At 34.5% G+C, this 21,366-nt stretch overlaps 1 protein-coding gene across 2 annotated transcripts in view; it reads left to right on the forward strand.

Moving 5' to 3' along the window:
* The first annotated feature begins 708 nt into the window (after positions 1–708).
* Positions 709–21,366, forward strand: part of armc8 (armadillo repeat containing 8) — a 30,205-nt gene continuing 9,547 nt past the window's right edge. Inside the window, exons 1-16 of one of the 2 annotated variants that reach the window (XM_087267011.1) lie at positions 709–765; positions 4,347–4,462; positions 4,600–4,676; positions 6,811–6,882; positions 8,340–8,482; positions 8,576–8,673; positions 8,753–8,845; positions 11,373–11,453; positions 11,553–11,628; positions 12,462–12,552; positions 13,087–13,147; positions 13,243–13,443; positions 14,531–14,626; positions 15,921–16,003; positions 16,241–16,322; positions 16,408–16,494. In XM_087267011.1, the coding sequence (XP_087123137.1) occupies positions 6,815–6,882; positions 8,340–8,482; positions 8,576–8,673; positions 8,753–8,845; positions 11,373–11,453; positions 11,553–11,628; positions 12,462–12,552; positions 13,087–13,147; positions 13,243–13,443; positions 14,531–14,626; positions 15,921–16,003; positions 16,241–16,322; positions 16,408–16,494 (1,260 nt within the window). In that variant the 5' untranslated portion in view covers positions 709–765; positions 4,347–4,462; positions 4,600–4,676; positions 6,811–6,814. 2 annotated transcript variants of the gene reach the window in all.

Raw genomic sequence — 21,366 nt, forward strand, 5'->3', positions numbered from 1 at the left:
TAATAAATAAGTCTGACTTCAACTGTATATATATATATATATATATATATATATATATATATATATATATATATATATATATATATATATATATATATATATTTATATGTATATATATATTTATATATATATATATATATATATTTATATGTATATATATATATATATATATATATATATATATATATATATATATATATATATATATATTAATAATAATAAGTATTAATAATAATAAGATTATTATCATTATCATCATCATCATCATTATTATTAGTATTATCATTATCATTATTATTAATATTATTATTATTATTATTAATGAAGATGAAAAGATTGTGAATGTTTAATCATTGTTATTTCAGTATTTTGTGTGATTTTTAAAAAAAGTATTAATGCCTTTCTCCTATTATTGTTCAAGCATTTGTTAATAAAAATAGGGAACTAATCAATAAAACTTAAAGTCATAAAAGTCAGAAACCCAAAAAGTTATAGGAACCATAAATATTATGTACATGTCATGTTATGTTCATATTTATTATGTTATATGATATATATTTTGTGCAGAACTCCTTAGATCCCGGAATCCAGTGGTGTGGAAAGTGCTGGTGGGAACGTTCTGCTGGATAAGGTTGTAACGAAAGTGCCGCTGTAAATAGTCTGCTGACTGAGCTACGTTCGTGTGGAAAGTGCCGCTGTGAATATTCCGCTGAGTGAATGATGGCGTGCCTGCTGGAGGCCCCTTTACGCATCAGCGTGTTATCTGTGAGTCTCTTTGGTTATTCCTTTTAAAAACTCACATTCTCACTTCATGGTTTTTCAGATATACACTAGACACATTACATAGACCTTAGCGGTTGATCTTAACTTCACCGGTGTGGCTTTTCTGATGACTGCTTGTCTGTTTATGTGGCTAACAGCAGATCTGGATGGGCTCAGAGCTGTCAAATCAAAGTTATATTTAGTTTTCTATCTATATTTAGAGCCTCGGCTTCAAAAACAAAATCAAACCTGCTCGATACTGTCTGATGAAGTGCTTAAGGGATGATCTGATGGGCAAATGTGCTGGAAACGCCCCCCTTTTGACAGCCCTGTAGTTTGTGTCCAGTGTGTTTTGACACATGTTGATCTGCACTCATTGTGGTGGGACACCGGTGCAATGATGAGATCACCTGTCAATACTGTGGTACCTGTACAGAGTAAAGATTAAAAATAGTAATTATCATTCTTAACCGGTTATTATGAAGTACTTCAGTGGTAGTGTAGAAAAGTATGGTGTTACTATGATTCCTTTTGGAGGTGACCTCTTTTAAAAACTAGCATTCATGTTTTGTTTGAATTGAGGTAAAGTTGGTTTTATATTCGTTTATATATCGCTCCTTATTGTTTACCACTTCATTGAATATTCACTCTGAAACCAATGTAAGTATGACTTCAAAACAGCATTGACACTATTTGATTGGCTATAGACCATTACATTGTGGTGATGTCATTGGTTCATGAACATTCCCTGCTTGTTATCAAACTAATTAATAACTGTAACAAGAGGTAATTCACTCATAACTTAGTGTCAAAACAGCTATTATAACATTATTTATCAATATGTGGCTCTTTTTGGATTCTCGGAAGCTATATACATTAAAAATGTAACACAGGAAATATGTTTGGACCATTGTTTTTGTTTACATCCTTCAAAATGGTCTATAAACAGTGTTGTACTTTGATAGTTGTTGAGAGCTAATATGATTGCATTTTTTAGAAATTATATTATTAAGGAGAAAGCCAGAATGTGTCAATATAAAACCAACTTTAGCTTAGTCTTTTTTAGGGCTGCACAATATATAGTTTCAGCATCAATATCGTGATCTGAGCATTCGTAATATTCGCATGACAGGATATTCAATGCTGAGTCTGGATTATATTAGTTTATTTTGTATTAAATATTTTTTGAGGCCTGTGATGATTTTAAAAGCAATCAGACCTAAGAAATTGTACTGTTTGTAACTTAAAATGATTAGCTAATAATAAATAATTTTATTGAACTGTTATATAGCGAAGACTATGCCGTATTATTTTACATTTGATTCTTCAATAACTATATGCAGTCCTCGGCATAATTAAGTGCACCCCATTTTTGAAAATGAACATTTTTATACATTAGTGAATATAAACAATGTATTTTGGTATGTTTAAATAAAACAGATTTATTAAACAGATATATTTATTCAAATAATATTTTAATCAACAAACATATTTAGAAATTGAAAGATTATACAATTACATTCAAGCAAAATATTGCAAAAAAAATTAAAAATAAAAATAAAATTACAACCTACAAAATTTCAACTGAATTTTTAACTTTTTTTCAATTATAGATATTATTTTTCTATAACGTACATTTGGGTGTACTAGTTTTTGGACCGTTTTTCGTCAGTTATTTTGTTAGATAAGCTCCAGATTTGGCTTTAGTGCTGACTAATCTAATGTATATGCACAATTATAATATAACTTCCTATTAAAAATATGAATTTAAAAGATAGATTTGTGAGGGGTGTACTTGTATATGCTGAGAACTGCACCTGAACAGTGTTAAGACATCATGGAAAACAATAAAACATTTTATTTTATTTATTCTTTTTCTTTATTGAATGTATCTATAATTGTAGATTGTCAATTACATGTTTTGCAGATGCACTCTCTTAAAGAATCATGTGAAAAATCATGTATAAATTATTTCCAAATAGAGATATTCAAATCATCTTGTAAAATTGTGTTCATATCGTACACACACATACACACACATATATGTAGGTTATATTTTTCCAATACCGTGCAGCCTAGTTTTGTATAGTATCTTCTTTTCTGTTCTCAAATGTTTTTAATGTTCTTCTCTAATTTAATCAAATCAGTAGAGTGATACTGTTAAAGCGTTAACTCTTTGAAGTATGATGAATAAATGCTCTTATCAGAAAGTCAAGTTATTATTGTGCATATCAACACAGTTTCTGTTCACAGTGTTCTTATTATTTATGATTTACACCTGAGGTCTCTGAGACGCCCATAAGAATTTTGAAAATTTTATCAGCATAGTGATATTTCTGAATTCTTGTCATGATGTCATTTATTGTCGTATTACAAAACTGCAAGGCATTCAGACCCTAAACAGATGACAAGAGCACGTGTTTTGGCCTACATTCCATCCCACACTTTAACCAATGTCAGATAAATGTTAATGTTTATGTAAGAAGTGCAGCCTAAATGCAATGACCTCTAAAATGACAGCCACATAACTCTTTAGGGCTGGGTAATCAGAGTTAGACATAATGCTTATCCCATAATTATCCCACATCATTCAAATGCATTGTTGCAGTGTGTTTAAAGCTCATTTTGTGCTGGAACAAGTTTTGTTGGTGCCTTCTACAAGTCAGTGTGAATTTTTGAGCTGTTGGAAATACTGGTAGGTAAATGCAGTTTTTAAAAATAATTTTTTTATTTGATGTGTGAATGTTATGCTTAGCTTTTTTTCGAAGTGTATTTTTTTCATAATTCTTTTCATGAATAATATTATTAATAATAATAATTATTATTATTATTAGGGCTTGGTTATTATTCGAAAAGTCGTCGAAATCGACATTCAGAACCTATAATCGATCTAATTTTACCGGGTACATTTTTTCAATAACTTTTCCTAGCACATGTGGAGTGACATGACCCGCGACTTGTGACTTGAACGCTGTCAAGGCTAATTTATACTTCTGGGTGGAGTTCACGCATATGGTGGGTTGCAGACCCGTACAGACTTCAGCGAACCCTTTAGAGCGAGTGTTTACAAGTGTCAAGTCCCATGGAGTAGCTCAGTATAGTTACTTTTGTTTTGTGTTTACCTTATACTTTTAAATAAAGTTGTTGCGGGCGATGCGGTGGCGCAGTAGGTAATGCTGTTGCCTCACAGCAAGAAAGTCGCTGGTTCAAGCCTTGGCTGGGTCAGTTGGCGTTTCTGTGTGGAGTTTGCATGTTCTTCCTGCATTCGCGTGGGTTTCTTCCGGGTGCTCTGGTTTCCCCTACAGTCCAAAGACATGCAGTATAGGTGAATTGGGTAGGCTAAATTGTCCATAGTGTAAGTGTGTGAATGAGAGTGTATGGGTGTTTCCCAGTCATGGGTTGCAGCTGGAAGGGCATCCTCTGCTTAAAACATGTGCTGGATAAGTTGGTGGTTTATTCCGCTGTGGCGACCCCAGATTAATAAAGGGAGTAACTTGAAAAGAAAGTGAATGAATGAATAAAGTTGTTGCATTTCCGTCGGATCCGGCTCTAAATGAGCAAGTTTATACATTTGTGGTCTGCAGGTCATTCCAATCCCCTAATACTCTGGCATGAAATCGCCATCTCTCTTTGCACGTTTGAGGAAGCGGCATCAGATCTCTGCTGTCCTTCTGGAGGTTTCCACCAACAGTCTGCGACTGTAAGGATAAACAGACTGAAGTGTTGTGACCCTGTGAGCCAGAGAGGAGGCTGTGGGGCGAGAAAGAGGGTGTTGTGATGCCTCAGATGGGACGAGTTTGCTGAATCATCTTTGTTCTGTCATTTGTGACCATGCAGGAAGTCACAGCCACGAGTCGCCACTATGTTGACCGGCTTTTCGACCCCGACCCACAGAACGTCCTGCAGGGAGTCATGTGAGTACGCAACCATGTGTCCTTTCTCTGTGTTACAGTTCACTGTGTTCACATTTAAGTGCAAAAAGCTGTGACTGTCACCACAGGATGATGTTTTATTTCTTGTAGAACAAGTCTGTGTTGTTTTTTTTAGTTTTTTTTTTTATTTGTTTCATGTAAGATGTTGTGCGCTGCTGCTGTACTTATGTGTTTATGTGACAGTGTCGAAGTAGCTGTGGCTTCGCTCTCTTCATCTTTATTTTTAACTCCAGCTCTGGTTACTGTTAGCTTGACGTTTCCTGACTTCCATAGCCCATAGTACTTTTCCACAGTTATAGAGACTCCATCATACTAAGATACTGTTTCTTCTAGAATTACATTATGCTTCCTCAGATTTAAACATGATGCAACATTGTCAACAACAACAACTTCAACAGAGATGCATCACAAATAATAACTATAAACCCCATCCACACCTGGGATCAAGGGCATAACCCCAAAGAAATAGTTCTAAAAATGTGAAATAATAAAGCATTCACATGACATTCACATGATATATATATATAATTTAAACAACATAATCATAAAAAACATTGACAGCCAATTAGAATCCATTCAGATTTAAAAATTGCAAGAATTTTTTGTGTCAGATGATAAAACTAGTTGTTTTTAATAACTTGTTTTGACTTTCGTAATTATTACAACTTTCAACTGGTTTTGATCTTAAGTGAGTATTGTCAAAATGCCAATATTTTATAACTATTTATTAATATTTATTAATATTAATATTAAGGTCTGTTTTATGCTTTAGTTATTTTTTTTATATTTATATATTTTTATTCCTTTTACTGAATTATTTGTTGTGTCATTCATTTTCTTTTTGGCGTAGTCCCTTTATTAATCAGGGGTCACCACAGCAGAATGAACCGCCAACTTATCCAGCACATATTTCACGCAGCGGATGCCCTTCCAGCTGCAACCCATCACTGGGAAACATCCACACACACTCATTTATACACATACTCTATGGCCAATTTAGCCTACCCAATTCACCTATAGCGGATGTGTTTGGACTTGTGGGGTAAACCGGAGCACCCAGAGGAAACCCACACGAACACAGGGAGAACATGCAATCTCCACAGAGTCCACACAGAAACGCCAACTGAGCCTTCCGAGGCTCGAACCGTTAACCTTCTTGCTGTGAGGCGATCGTGCTACCCACTGCGCCCCCTTGACGCCCTTTGTATTTTATTATCAGTATTAATTTAGTTATTAGGACTGCAATTTAGCTTTAAATTATCATTATACTTCATGTTTAGTTAAGTTTAGTTCTCTTATCATAATTTCTATAATATCTAATATTTATATTTCATCCCTACATCCACACCCCATCATTAAAAAAAGATTTTGAACATATTAAATGGTTTAAATTGTAATAAAGGTTTTGAGTGCAAAAACAACATCACTGCTGCATAGGTTTATTGAAACTGTATGGTTACATTCATACATAATTTAAACTCTGTATATATAGCAATAATCCTTTCTAAAACATTCACTCATTAACTGTTTTTTTTCTTCACAAAGTAAAGAAGAATATTTATAACATGCATTATTAATGTACTTAGGTTTTGTTTTAGAATAGAATTAAAAGACAAATAAAAAAAAAAAACATTGCATTTCCATTTTTATTCAGACCAGAATCACTTTGTGCTGCAAGTGCGATGTTCATACTATTAAGTAGAAACCTCAAAGGAGAACTTGAGTGTGGCTTCATGACCTGTGCATGCTGTGAGTGAGCTGATTGAGTCATGAGATCTGTGCTGGGAGTCTCTTACTATTTACTCTATCGCTATAAGCCTCTATGATCCTCACATCATTTAAATACATGTTAACTGTCTAGATATATGATAAAGTCTAACAAAGACACTAGTCTCCTTTAATTCAGCTGTTTTAAATAACACAATTATAATATTTTGGTCATTTATTTTTCACACAGTTACAATAACTAATAAAAGAATGCTTGTAATATTTGTACTAATTTAATTAATGCATGGACTCTCCACCATTTAGACGTTCTGAGGTTAATTAGAGTTGCAATATTTTAAGAATTATGGCATTGGCGTCATGTCATATGTGTTTGCACCTGTGTTAACAGTGACATGAAGAATGCTGTCATCGGAAACAACAAACAGAAGGCCAACCTGATCGTGCTGGGAGCCGTGCCAAGGTAGGTCCTCCCACTTTACTCCCTTTTACCAATAGAGGTTTTGTAAAACTAGCAAGACTGAGACATCATAGCTGCTTTATACCATTATACAGTTATACAGTCATCTCATCTAATAGTGGGATTGATCTTAAAGTCATAAAGTCAAAATTTACTTGCTAATGGAGTATACAGAAGTCAAGACAGTTTTTTTAAAGACAGGAATAGGTGTTGCTGAATGGTTTCAGGACCATTTTGAATTAAGGTTTAGATCCACTTATAATGTTGACTACTGTATGTTGCAGTATTTGTTAGAAGAATGTGTTAGAAATATTCTTATGTCCTTTCTGTAATCTCAGAATAAAAGTGATAATAATAATTTAACAAATAAATGAATAAATAAAATGAATAAATAATAAGTAAATTACATTAATGAGTTAACAATTGCTTGTCAGAGACTTACAGTTCTGTTTTCTTAGCAGTTTACATCTCATACAATTTTAATGTGTTAGTTTAGACCACAATTCTGAGGAAAAAGTCAATATTTAGAGATAATATAATATATAACTCAACTCAACTCTTTATTTCTAGAGCACTTTCAACCAATCACAATGGGTACCAAAATGCTACATAAAAACATGTAATACATGCAAACATACAAGAAACCAAAATCCGTAAACTCAGAACACATGATTAACAGTTAAAGAAAATTTCTGTGTTTTCAGTGACTTCTGAAAAGACTCAAAAGTTGGAGATGTTTTTAAGGAGAGTGGAAAATCGTTCCAAAGTCTTGGAGCTGCTACTGAAAAAGATCTATCAGCTCGACATTTCAAGCGTGATTGCGGAACTTGCAAATAGGGAAACCAGTGCAAAATATATAATATAATATAATATAATATAATATAATATAATATAATATAATATAATATAATATAATATAATATAATATAATATAATATAATATAATATAATATAATACAATATGAACAATTGTTCTCAGGTTTTTCTGTTTTCTTCAGGTTTTTTATTCAGCAAATTAGATTTTATCACAATTCTTTTGTCATGTTTTTCCTCATAATTGTGGTTACATTGTACTGTTTTTAATATTCTAAATATTTTTGAGTTTTTTATATTATATAAAAATTTGAGTTAAAGGCTTTCTTTTATATGTATCTTTACATTTTAACTTCTGTATCAGAACCATCAATAAATAAACTTAATCTTTAGAGATAAAAAGTCAAGTGTGAGGTAATAATCTAATAACTTCATGACTTGAAATGGTAAAATTCAAACTATTCTGAAAAAAAAAGCCATCCAATTGATTCAGGCAAACAAACTCAAGCCCTCCTTATGTTTTTTTTCCTGTTTCTCTTCAATCAGCATTGACTATTTTTGAAATTGACATTTTAAATGATTTCCCAAGTTGAATATACACATTAGATATGTTCATTGCTGATCAGAAAGTGTGTTTGTGTTTGTAGACTCCTGTATCTCCTCCAGCAGAGCTCCTCCACTCTGGAGCTGAGGACTGAATGTGCGGTTGTGTTGGGCAGTCTATCCATGGGCACCGAGAACAACATCAAGTCCCTGGTGGACTGTCACATCATCCCAGCCCTGCTGCAAGGTTCTCAATCTATTATTTTTTCTTGAAATCTATGAACATTTCTGCTTTATATGTCATAAGAAAAGTGCTCAAGTCTCCAATGTTTGTGCACAGGTCTCTTGTGTTCTGATCTGATCTTTATTGAGGCATGTCTGCGCTGTTTAAGAACTGTTTTCATCAGCCCAGTCACACCAGTCCAGCTACTCTACACAGTAAGCACATGTCCAGTTCTTTTATATATTTACATATGTATAAGCGAGATAGTGATCAACGTGTTTTTATTTTCATCAGGATCCCACCGTTATCCCCCACCTCATGTCTTTGTTGAGTCGGTCACAGCACACGCAGGAATACATCACGCAAATCTTCGCCCACTGCTGCAAGGTAGTTTAGTTTAAACCTTTATTATTCCCTTTGGGGCAATTCATTTCTACATGGTGGTACTTTACATATAGTATTACAAGAATGACACACTTAACGCAATAAACATCAACACTTAACGGCAAGTTCAAAAAACAAATAATAGTCTATCGATTAACTACATTTATTACATAACCTAATTGCTTCAGGCACAAAATTAAATTTATAACGATTTGTGGAACATCTTATTGTCCTTAGACGTCGACCAAGGGGTGTGTGTGCTGTCTCCTAGTATTTTATGTGCCATCCTCAACACTTGCTGTTCGTAATAGTATGCAAGACTTCTCAGGGGAACTCCCAAAATCTTTGAACACAAATTAACGATGCCTTGAAGATGATTCTTGTTTTTTATGGACAGTGAAGAAAACCAACAAATAAAGGAAAAGGACAAAATACTTTCAATAAATGAATTGCAAAAGGTCTTAAGAATAACTTTCTCTACATTAAAAGAGTTGAGTTTCTGCAATAAAAGCAGTCTTTGATGAGCCTTATTAACAATGGTATGTTTATTTTGATCAAATTTCAACCTGTTGTTGATAATTGTTCCTAGGTACCTATATTCCTCCACAACCTCTACCTGTGTGTCATTGATTAGCACCCTTTGTAGAGCAGGTGTTTTTTTAACACACACAACTTAATATGCTGTTATTCAGACTTATGATGAGGCATTCTGATTGGTTTAGCCATATACAGACACATTTGTGGCCACACTAAAAAGACTCTATTATGCTTAAAGTAAAGAACGAACACAATTTCAAACAAAAGCAGTCCCAAACAAAGGTTATTTCGAGTTTGTTTCAGGAGTTTGAAACGACGTTCCTAAAAATGATGTTCAGCTGGTAAATATCTTTAAATTGCCACTGATCAGTGATGAATGTTTAATAGGTAGATGCGGCTCTTAGGGTCCACCTTCTTTGATGTCTGAATCTTCTCTGGTTGATTTTCTTGATTCGGTCCATTGATGTCAGATGTACATTGATGTCAGAGCGTACTGAAGAGTACTGAAGAGCGGTGTTATAGCGCGCGTACTGATCAGCTGTGTTGTCGCGCGCCTACTGAAGGGCGGGACCGTAGGTGTGCCGCGTCGCGGGGGCACTTTTGATCATTTTGGAAGGTGCAGATCTGCATAGTGGATGCGTGCGTACTGAAGAGCGGTGTTATCGCGCGCGTACTGATCAGCTGTGTTGTCGCGCGCGTACTCAAGAGCGGTGTTGTCGCACGCCTACTGAAGGGCGGGACCGAAGGTGTGCCGTGTCGCGGGGGCACTTTTGATCATTTTGGAAGGGCACTTTCTATCCAAGACTAAAAAGGGCATGTGCACTGCACAGGTTGAGCCCTATGTGTGCACGTGCCTGCCCCCACCTAAAAAAAAGGCGTATATATGTATAAATAAAACACCCCCACCCCACTCCAGTCACATCAGTCTGTACCAGTCTGTATCTACCTATAATATATATAAGATGCAGGCTGTAGCTAGGTAGGTGGCAGGCTGCAGATAGGTAGCTAAGTGGCAGGCAGGGGCGGGAACAGCTTACCTTGGCCGGCGCGAGTTCCCTCCTAACACTTCCCGCCCGTCACAGCGTCTAACAAAGGGGCGGGGTGCGTGGTGACGTCACCGGCATCCCCGCCCCTTTGTTTACACGGCGGGCGGTGAATGCCAGTGACCGCTGTGTACGGATAGAATCCCCGCTCCCCGCTCCGCTGATTTTGTCAATGTACAGCGGTCGGCGCGGGCCACAAAATATTGCACTGAGGACCCCTGCTGTACACAATTCACTGCATTTTTCAAACCATGAAAGCCCATGACCCCCAAAAGAACAATACCAGTTACTTGCGAGCCGCACTGTCCTCTGAGATGGTTATAAACATGCAAACGTAGCACACACTACAAATAAACAAAAGCTTATTGAACACTAAAAAATGGCAACAATCCAACAACCATTTAATTTTTTTTTATAATAATTATTAATTTGCTTAATTTTAACATTAACCTCACCTAATGAGGTTGGTGGGCACACTGTTTGCACAGCAAGTAAGTTTTTGGTTTAATTTTGGAGACTACAGCAAGAAATCATCCTCCACATTCAGCCAATATATAGTATATAGTTATATAGTTATATATTTATCAACCCTATTTTAGGAACCACTGCCATATATAACCTCCAAATATTCTCACTGTAGTGCATCATTTGTAGACTAATACATTTTTATGATTTGCACCACATACTGCATTTATATACTTATGTATGGTTTGTCTAACAAATGTTTTCTCTGTAGCTTGTACAGCATTGCACTTGATGCTAAGTATTCTACTTGGGCACATGTTCAGTGCCCATGTTTACCTATTCCTGAAAACCCAATTTTAGCGCTATTTACTGTATATATTAAAACTAGTATGAAACAGGAAAGTACAAATGTATAATATTTGCAAAAATGCTACGTATATTTTCCATTAGCCTGTGTTGGTTTCATTTAATGTTTTTTTTTTCAGACTCCTGAACATCAGACAGTGTTGTTCAACCACGGTGCCATCCAGAACATCGCTCCTCTGCTTATCTCTCCATCTTATAAGGTTCGATATGTAACCTTGTGGCTTTTTCTGTTAGCTATTGTATTTTTAATAATGGTTGGTGTATTCTGAGTAATAATGTGGGAACAACTCTTTCTGCAGGTACGGATGCAGGCGTTGAAGTGCTTCTCAGTCTTGGCCTATGAGAACGCTCAGGTCTCCATGACACTGGTGAATGGTGAGCATGACCCTCTCTCTCCTACCATCATCATTATTTTGTCCCTCTGGCTAACAGTTAGCCAAGAATATCTCTTTTGTGTGCAGTCCATCTTTTTTCTTAATCTTTATTAATATCAGAATCACTGTTCAGTGAAATGAGAGTGTAGAGTTGGTTTTTGAAAGTATAAAATAGCATTCAGAATCTCCATTGAGAGTTTCTATACTTCTGTAGATGCTTACAAGTAAATATGATTGCATTGTAATTGCTGATTTTGTTGAACTTCATCATTGTTGCTAAAGAAGTAATTTCAGTCTAAGTCGCTTAAAATATTTGTGTCAGTATGCTTTAAAAAAAAAAAAAAAAAAAAAAAAAATATATATATATATATATATATATATATAATTTTATTTTATTTTTATTTATTTTATATATGTATTATTTCATTTAAGGATGAATTAAATGATTCAAAAGTGACAGTATAATATTTTAATCATTCATTTATTCAGTTGTTTATTCATTCTATTTATTAAATAATCTAAGATTGTTAAAATACTCTAATCTAAGAATAAGATTTTAAAAGTTTTTTACGAAATAATTAAATAAAATGTTTGTGTATATATAAAGCAGCATTGTTGTTTCAAAGCATCAAATCAGAATATTAACACCTCAGGAGGACAAATAAAGACTAAAGCAGTGCCTGCTGGAAATTCAAAGGAGAAAATTTTAGATTTTAAAGTAAAGTAAATAGAAAACACATCATTAAATGTAATGCATTTTAAATGATATTTTTAAGCTGAAACATGCCTTTAATAAATATTTGTTTTACTGTATGTACTTGTGTGTGTTTTCAGTGCTTGTAGATGGTGAGCAGCTTTCTCAGGTTTTTGTTAGAATGATGCAAAGGGACAAACCTATCGAAATGCAGCTTACAGCCGCCAAATGGTGAGTAAATCTCATCCTGCAGTTAATATTTATTATTATTGTTTTTATCCTATGATATAGTTATATTATAATTTTTCCCTTTATTTTAATATAACAGTTTTTACCTCATTCTTCAATGTGGAAGTGCTCTCGTTTTTTGCGATTGTTTTAGAACTTCCAATTTAGTTGACTATTGGAGAAATGACTAGAACAAAAATAATGTCAGAAAACAGTCAAACTACTTGTGTTTGCATGACTATACAGACCAAGAAGAATATTATAATAATAAAATTTACAACATCAAGAAGCTTAACAAGCTGTTTTTAACATATAAAAATGAATGGAAGTGAATGAGACCGGAAGTCTCAAGCCAAAGACATTCAAATGGCTGCATACGCGCTTATGTGAAGACTAAGGTGAATAGATATTGACAAGAATTAAAGTTTGAAAAAGAGCAGGAGGAATGATTTGCCACTAGATTATCTGTGCCACTAATTTAAAGTAAATTTACCTGTGTGAACTCTTCAATTTATATACTCCTACTCTTCCTCCTAGTTTAACATACATGTGTCGAGCAGGAGCCATCAGGACAGAAGACAACTGCATTGTACTGAAGGTAGCAACAACACCTATTCATATTGTGACTAATTTAAAAGCTGACAGCACACATAAACAAGTTGGGTGTGTGTGTGTGTGTGTTTGTTTGGACAGACTCTGCCATGCCTGGTCCGGATGTGCAGTAAAGAGCGGTTACTGGAGGAGAGAGTGGAGGGTGCAGAGACGCTGGCCTACCTAATGGAGCCAGATATTGAACTGCAACGCATTGCCAGTGTCACAGACCATCTTGTATCCATGTTAGCTGACTACTTTAAATACCCAAGCTCTGTCAGCGCCATCACTGATATTAAAAGGGTAACTGCATACATGTACATGGGTCAAAGGGAAATCAATAGGGATTTCATAAACAGTTGAAATAAATATCATTAGCCCTCCTGTGAAATTAGCACTTTTTTTCAAATATTTTAAACATAATAGTTTTAATATTTGCTTTCTAAAAACTCATTTCTTTTGCCTTTTCCATAGTGGCTGCACATAATATTTTTCTGGTTATATGTTCTCACTAGTTATTCAGACTTATGGGGGTTCTTGCAAGATAATAAGCTTAACGTGCATTTTAAAGGCTTAACTAGGTTAATTATGTTCATTAATCAAGTTAGGTTAATTAGGCAAGTAATTGGACAACAGTGGATTGTTCTGTAGCCAATCGAAAAAAAATCTTAAAGGGGCTAAAACTATTGACTTAAAAAAAATTGTAAAAAATAAAATGTAAGGGTTTTTATTTCAGTCAAACTAAAAGAAATAAAATATTCTTTAAAAGGAAAAAGTAATATAGGACATACTGCCTTTGTTTGGCTTTGTTAAATATCACTTGGGAAAAATTTGATAAAAAAATATCACCAGAGGGCTGTTAAGTTTTTCTTCAACTGTACATAGAATGCATTTTAAATGCAAGTGGAAACTGTTTAAACCTAATATTATTATAATGTTCAAATAAAATTTCAGAAAAAAATTAAAAATAAAATAAAATGTGACAGCGTGATTTATAAAAAAAAAAAACTTTTTTTATTATAAAATATAAAATACGACCTATGCTTTTCGAAATGTCTAAAAGAATGAACTGTCTCCCTAAATTGTTCTATTTTAAATTTTATTATATTTTTAATGACTATGCACTTTTATTGTTTTGATGCCTCAAGCTAAATGATTGCCATATTATTTTTGATGCTTTTTTGTCTTTGGCATTTAATTAATTGATAAAGGAGGACATATTTTCTTCTCCTGTTTTTGTATAAACCTAAATCTTTTTTGTCTTTGGCATTTAATTAATTGATAAAGGAGGACATATTTTCTTCTCCTGTTTTTATATAAACCTAAATATACAGATTATGCTGATTAAGCCATTGAATTTACAGTAAAAAATGTCCCTGTCTGTGTTTAGTTGGATCATGACTTGAAACATGCACATGAGCTTCGACAGGCAGCCTTTAAACTCTATGCTTCACTGGGGTCTAATGATGAGGACATCAGGAAGAAGGTGAGACACCATAGTTGGCTTAGATAGATTACCTCGATGTGTAGATTTTTAGCTTATCTTAACTAATTTATTTATCTTTTGCTGTTGTTTTATTTTTATCCAGCGTTATGTTATAATGCTTTGTGTTCCTAAAAAAATTATCAGTGTGACTGAAGACTTAAAAAGTCAACCTTGATACCATGACAGTTAAAAAGAGAAATTTTCATAACTGACCTGTTAATTGACAGTAGGAATTCTATAAGAAGATTATTAGAAGATTACTATTTTTGTCAAACAAGTAGTTCAGTGGGTCATTTAAGTTATTTCAAAAGTAAATTTTATTTAACACAAGCACACACCTGGGAAATTCTGATTTAAAGTAACTTTTATTCAACCAGCAAGTTTTATTTTTTTTTTATCGTAAATGACAGGCTTCATCCCTGTCATTCTCCTCATGTGTAGTTAAACCTCTTCAGTCTTTTAAAGGATAGTTCACCTTTTTGAAAATTAAACCTTACTTACGATTTACTCTCCCTCAAGTGGTAATAAACCTTTCTGTCTTCTGTTGAACACAGAAGAAGATATTTTGAAGAAAGCTGGAAACCTGAAACCATCAACTTTCAAAGTAGGAAAAACATACTGTGAAAGTCAATTGTTACATGGTTTCCAATTTTCTTTCTTAAAATATTTTCTGTTTTCAACAAAAGAATATCTAACAGGTTTGGAACAACTCAAGGAGGAGTAAATAATGAAAGGTTTTTCAAAATGACCTGTTAATTGATTGTAGGAATTCTATGAGAAGATTATTAGAAGATTACTATTATTGTCAAAATAAGTAGTTCAGTGGGTCATTTATGTTATTTTAAAAGTAAATTTCATTAAACACAAACACACACCTGGCAAAATCTGACTTAAAGTAACTTTTATTCCACCATAATTTTTTTCAGGGCTTTTTTAGGGCTTCACCCCTGTCATTTTTCTTCTGAAAGATAATAAGATGATGTACAAGAGGCATAATAAAAAAAATCTCAGCTTTTGTTTACATTTAAACAAAAGCTTTTTTTTGTCAGAATTTGCCATCGGTATTAATAATTTCAGCCCTAACTGTATATAATGGTTATGTAAGATAAAACATAAGAGGTATTTTCAAAGAGTCACAGTCACACATCTAATTGAATTTAATTGTAATTTAATTGACATTGTCATTTTACATGTAATAAATGTCAGTTGTCAGTCAGGAAAAAGATTCACAATGAACATCCCTAAGTAAAGATATTGGGTTGATGTAATGAAAGATCCAATTTCTCCCCTACAGATTACAGAGACGGAAAACATGATGGACAGAATTGTTAGCGGCTTATCAGAATCTAGTATCAAAGTACGGTTAGCAGCAGTCAGGTATGAGGCATCTCTTTTCACAGTACTTCTGTAATTAATTTTTATAATATGAATGCACTGTTGATGAGCTTAAAAACATTCAAGACCTCTTACTGACCTCAAACTATTGATCAGTGGAGCAAATATGAAATGTGTTTGTTGAAATGCCACAGCAATTGGATGTTGAAAGAGTTTCAAGAATTTAAAAAATGTTGCTTTTGTATTTCAGATGATTTCTTTTTATTTGTTTTCCTCTAGATGTCTCCACAGTTTATCACGATCAGTACAACAGCTAAGAACGAGTTTCCATGATCATGCCGTATGGAAACCACTAATGAAGGTATGACATCTCGATGATGCTAAGCTGAATATCAACGCTAATCTAAGCTGAACAGAATAAACATATGTTTTGTTTGTTTTGGTAGTTATTACAGAACGCACCAGATGAGGTGCTGGTCATGGCCTCTTCAACACTATGCAACCTTCTTCTGGAATTTTCACCCAGTAAAGAGGTAAAGTATTTACACTTTGTTGGGCTTAGCATTATTAACACATATCTACAAAGCGAAAAACTGTCAGCACACCTTAACTTTAGTGCTTAATCTCTTCCTATCAGTCAACAAAAATAGTTTTGGATTTATAAGATTTGATTTGTGTGCTTTCTGTATAGCAAAGGTTTTTTTTAAATTGACGGTGGACTAAGTTTGTCATTCATGTTGTGCTATTATACAGTATGATGTGCTTTTGAAAATGCAAAATGAGCCTCCTGGATAATTTTTAATAATTAAATAAAAAATAATATCTATTCATTTGAAGAATTTGAACAGAAGACACATATTTTAACATAAATTAACAGATAACATTGCTGTACAGTATGTTTTCATCCATCTATTTATTCAATTCAATACATTTTTATTTCTATAGCGCTTTTACAGTGCAAATTGTGTCAAAGCAGCTTAACATAGAAGTTCTAGTAAATTGAAACTGTTTCAGTCCAGTTTTCAGAGTTGAAGTTCAGCAAATCTATTAATGCGCAGCTCCACAAGTCAACAAGTAAAATTCCTTTGCATAAAAATATACTGGATGAAATAAAACACCCAGCTGAGCATACATTCTAAAAATCATTCTGAAAATTTGCGTTTAAAATTTGCAGCTTTATTGAATTGAAATTTTTCCAGCAAAAAGACATTTACTGATGCATTTACTGAATAAATATGCAACAACAATAAACTCACATTAATGTGAGGAGATTATTAAACAAGCCAGCAGATTGATCTCATCACAAAACATCTCAAAAATGTTTCAGTCTGTCTAAAATGCCTGAGCCAAAGTTGCTGTAATGCAGGGGTCTCAAACTGCCCAGATTCGGCCGAGCGATACATTTATTTTAGAATCACTATTATTGTTGGGCTGTCGCATATATACTTGTGGTTTTGACCCCCCACCTACTGGACATTTAAGGTACTGTACTATATGTTCAAGTTACTTTCAGTTACTTTCAGTTTGGATTGGCCATTCGAGAGGACCGGGAGAGCTCCCGGTGGGCCGGTCCGTTTTTTGGCCGTGAGGGCCGGTGTTTCTTGCTGCTTGCGCTCTCAGCAGTCGCACTTCTTTTTTCATTGATTTATTTATTTGACCATAGCCTCACTCTTTTTATTCATTATTTTGCCGCAGCTCAGCTCTTCTTATTTATTGTCTCGCAGCCCCAAGAGCAAAATGCAGCCTACAGAGTATTGATGATCTAACTATCTTTCCGGCCACAGAAGAGTAACAGCGCCAATGTGGTCTAGTGGTCAGAACGTTGCGTTACAACATCGTCGATCCGTGTTTGATCCTCATCTGAGTAATTTTTTTTTTCATTTTTATTGTTTAAACATATACAACTGTAAGGTTGTTGAACATTTGAAGTTCTAAAGCAGCTGTTTTCTTGAAAAAGACGTGATAGTGTAATTAGAATCTGAATTGGAAATGACCTTATTTTAATATAGTCAGTCGTAAACTGAGGTGGGCCGGTCTAATGCTTGAAACTCCTGGGCTGAAAAGGAGTCCCACTCCGGCCCTGGGCTGATTTAAGTGTTGAAATAAATATTACAAATATTCAAGGATCATTTGATTATAATCAGTTTTATACCACCTGTATTTTGTTGTACAAACACCTCTTCATACACATATGATATGATAATTTTGCTAATACTCGGTTCAAACTGTCTCATTAATAGGTTTTCCTAATATGCATATTAACAATTGTATAAAGAATGTGCATTAGTAACTTTCTACTGCTGGCTAAATTGAACATGTTAAAGTAAATGTGAGTATATGCATATATTCCCCCTCTTTGCTTAGTTTTACAAAAAAGAATGATATTGAGAAGAACAATTTCCAGTTAAGTCAATAAAGTTGCATTCTTATGCTATCTGTTAAACGTTTGGTTAGGCAACAATTTATTGGAACACAATAATAGTTATTATTATCATTATGCTTATTATTAAACTGTAGTATTTTCATAGCAATTTAAACTATCCCTTCAATATGTACAACAAGACACACAAAGAAGGAGCTTTAATGCTCTGGGGAAGAATGTCTGAGTGCCACAGTTACATCAGGTTTCCATTTTTTTCGTGTGCTTGAATGTTAAAATGGCCCTCCTATGAATTGTCAGTTACTGAAATGGCCCCCGCCAATTTGAGTTTGAGACCCCTGCTGTACAGTATACAGTATTGTTATCTTTAACTCAGTGAATGGAAACAGTGATTTATTCGCAAATGTTGTATCCAATATGAAAGTTGTTCTTGCAGAAGTTTACTTACAGCTTTAGAAGAAACCTAGTTAGGCTGGCTTGTGTAGCAAGCCAGACTACTGTTATCCTATTAAACTTAATATTATTATTATTCTTCTTCTGAGACTAAAAATTAAACTCTATCTCGTCCTAGGCCTTTCAAGCTATGACCATCAAACTCGGGTCAGACCTCCGAACTATTATGACTCGAGTTGCTATATCTTTTCCGACTGATCCGACTTTCGGTTTTCCGAAAAACGTCCCGGGACCGTCGAAAAAATCCCATAGACGTAACATTGGATCAAACTTTGTGACCTCATAACTCCGCATCAGAATGTCACACAGACTTCTAACTGGGCTCATTTAACTCAGACTATCAAACTGCCAATGACTGATCACCTTTAAACTTTCTGGCCACGCCCTAGCAACCACTTTTGGACCCTAGAAACCGTCCCATAGACTTCCATTGCAAAAGACTCTCATTGACTTTACATTGGATCAAACTTTGTGAGCTCATAACTCTGCATCAAACTGTCCTACAGACTAATGGCTGAGCTCATTTAACTCAGTCTAGCCAGCAGCCAATCACTGATGGCCTTTAAACTTTCTAGCCACGCCCTAACAACCAGATACTGCGCCCTAGCAACTGTCCCATAGACTGCCATTAAAGAGGTTCAGACTGATATTGTCATGCTGCAGTGTGATAGAGACATGGGGGTTGTTTTTAACTGTTCATACTGGCAAAAAGCTTTGATACATCATCAGTCTAAGCTGTCAATCAACTCCATAGCAACAAAACAGACTAACCTAGCAACGATATAACACCAGCTATATCTCAGCATCAGAACATCGTAGAGAGGCGGGGGTTGGCTTGTTTGACTCATGCTCGCACACTATCTATCTATCTATCTATCTATCTATCTATCTATCTATCTATCTATCTATCTATCTATCTATCTATCTATCTATCTATCATCTATCTCTCTCTCTCTCTCTCTCTATCTATCTATCTATCTATCTATCTATCTATCTATCTATCATGCTAACAACATGCTAATTCATGCTAGAATCATGCTAGTTACATGCTAATTCATGCTAGAATCATGCTAGTCACATGCTAATTCATGCTAGAATCATGCTAGTCACATGCTAATTCATGCTAGAATCATGCTAACAACATGCTAATTCATGCTAGAATCATGCTAGTCACATGACAATTCATGCTAGAATCATGCTAGCAACATGCTAATTCATGCTAGAATCATGCTAGTAACATGCTAATTCGTGTTAGAATCATGCTAACAACATGCTAATTCATGCTAGAATCATGCTAGTAGCATGCTAATTCATGTTAGAATCATGCTAACAACATGCTAATTCATGCTGGAGTCATGCTAGTAACATGCTAATTCATGCTAGAATCATGCTAGTCAAATGCTAATTCATGCTTGAATCATGCTAACAACATGCTAATTCATGCTAGAATCATGCTAGTAACATGCTAATTCATGCTAGAATCATGCTAGTAACATACTAATTCATGCTAGAATCATGCTAACAACATGCTAATTCATGCTAGAATCATGCTAGTAACATGCTAATTCATGCTAGAATCATGCTAACAACATGCTAATTCATGCTAGAATCGGGCTAATTCATGCTAAAATCATGCTAGTAACATGCTAATTCATGTTAAAATCATGCTAGGTACATGCTAATTCATGCTAGAATCATGCTAACTACATGCTAATTCATGCTAGAATCATGCTAGTCAAATGCTAGTTCATGCTAGAATCATGCTAGTCAAATGCTAATTCATGCTAGAATCATGCTAACAACATGCTAATTCATGCTAGAATCATGCTAATAATATGCTAATCTATCTATCTATCTATCTATCTATCTATCTATCTATCTATCTATCTATCTATCTATCTATCTATCTATCTATCTATCTATCTATCTTTTCATACTTTTTAAAACTGTTTAAACTAAATAAACTATTACCGTCAGGCTTTCACAAGCCAGCCTCAAAGTTTGTTCTCAAACTTTAAGAATCTTTATTCTATATTATTATTCTTCTTCTGAGACTAAAAATTAAACTCTATCTCGTCCTAGGCCTTTCAAGCTATGACCATCAAACTTGGGTCAGACCTCCGAACTATTCTGACTCGAGTTGCTATATCTTTTCCGACTGATCCGACTTTCGGTTTTCCGAAAAACGTCCCGGGACCGTCGGAAAAATCCCATAGACGTAACATTGGATCAAACTTTGCGACCTCATAACTCCGCGTCAGAATGTCACACAGACTTCTAACTAGGCTCATTTAACTCAGACCATCAATCTGCCAATGACTGATCACCTTTAAACTTTCTGGCCACGCCCTAGCAACCACTTTTGGACCCTAGAAACCGTCCCATAGACTTCCATTGCAAAAGACTCTCATTGACTTTACATTGGATCAAACTTTGTGAGCTCATAACTCTGCATCAAACTGTCCTACAGACTAATGGCTGAGCTCATTTAACTCAGTCTAGCCAGCAGCCAATCACCGATGGCCTTTTAACTTTCTAGCCACACCCTAACAACCAGATACTGCACCCTAGC

The sequence above is a fragment of the Danio rerio genome, chromosome 9 (assembly GCF_052040795.2).
Source record: "Danio rerio strain M-AB ecotype USA chromosome 9, GRCz13ab, whole genome shotgun sequence".
In the NCBI taxonomy this organism is placed as follows: domain Eukaryota; kingdom Metazoa; phylum Chordata; class Actinopteri; order Cypriniformes; family Danionidae; genus Danio; species Danio rerio.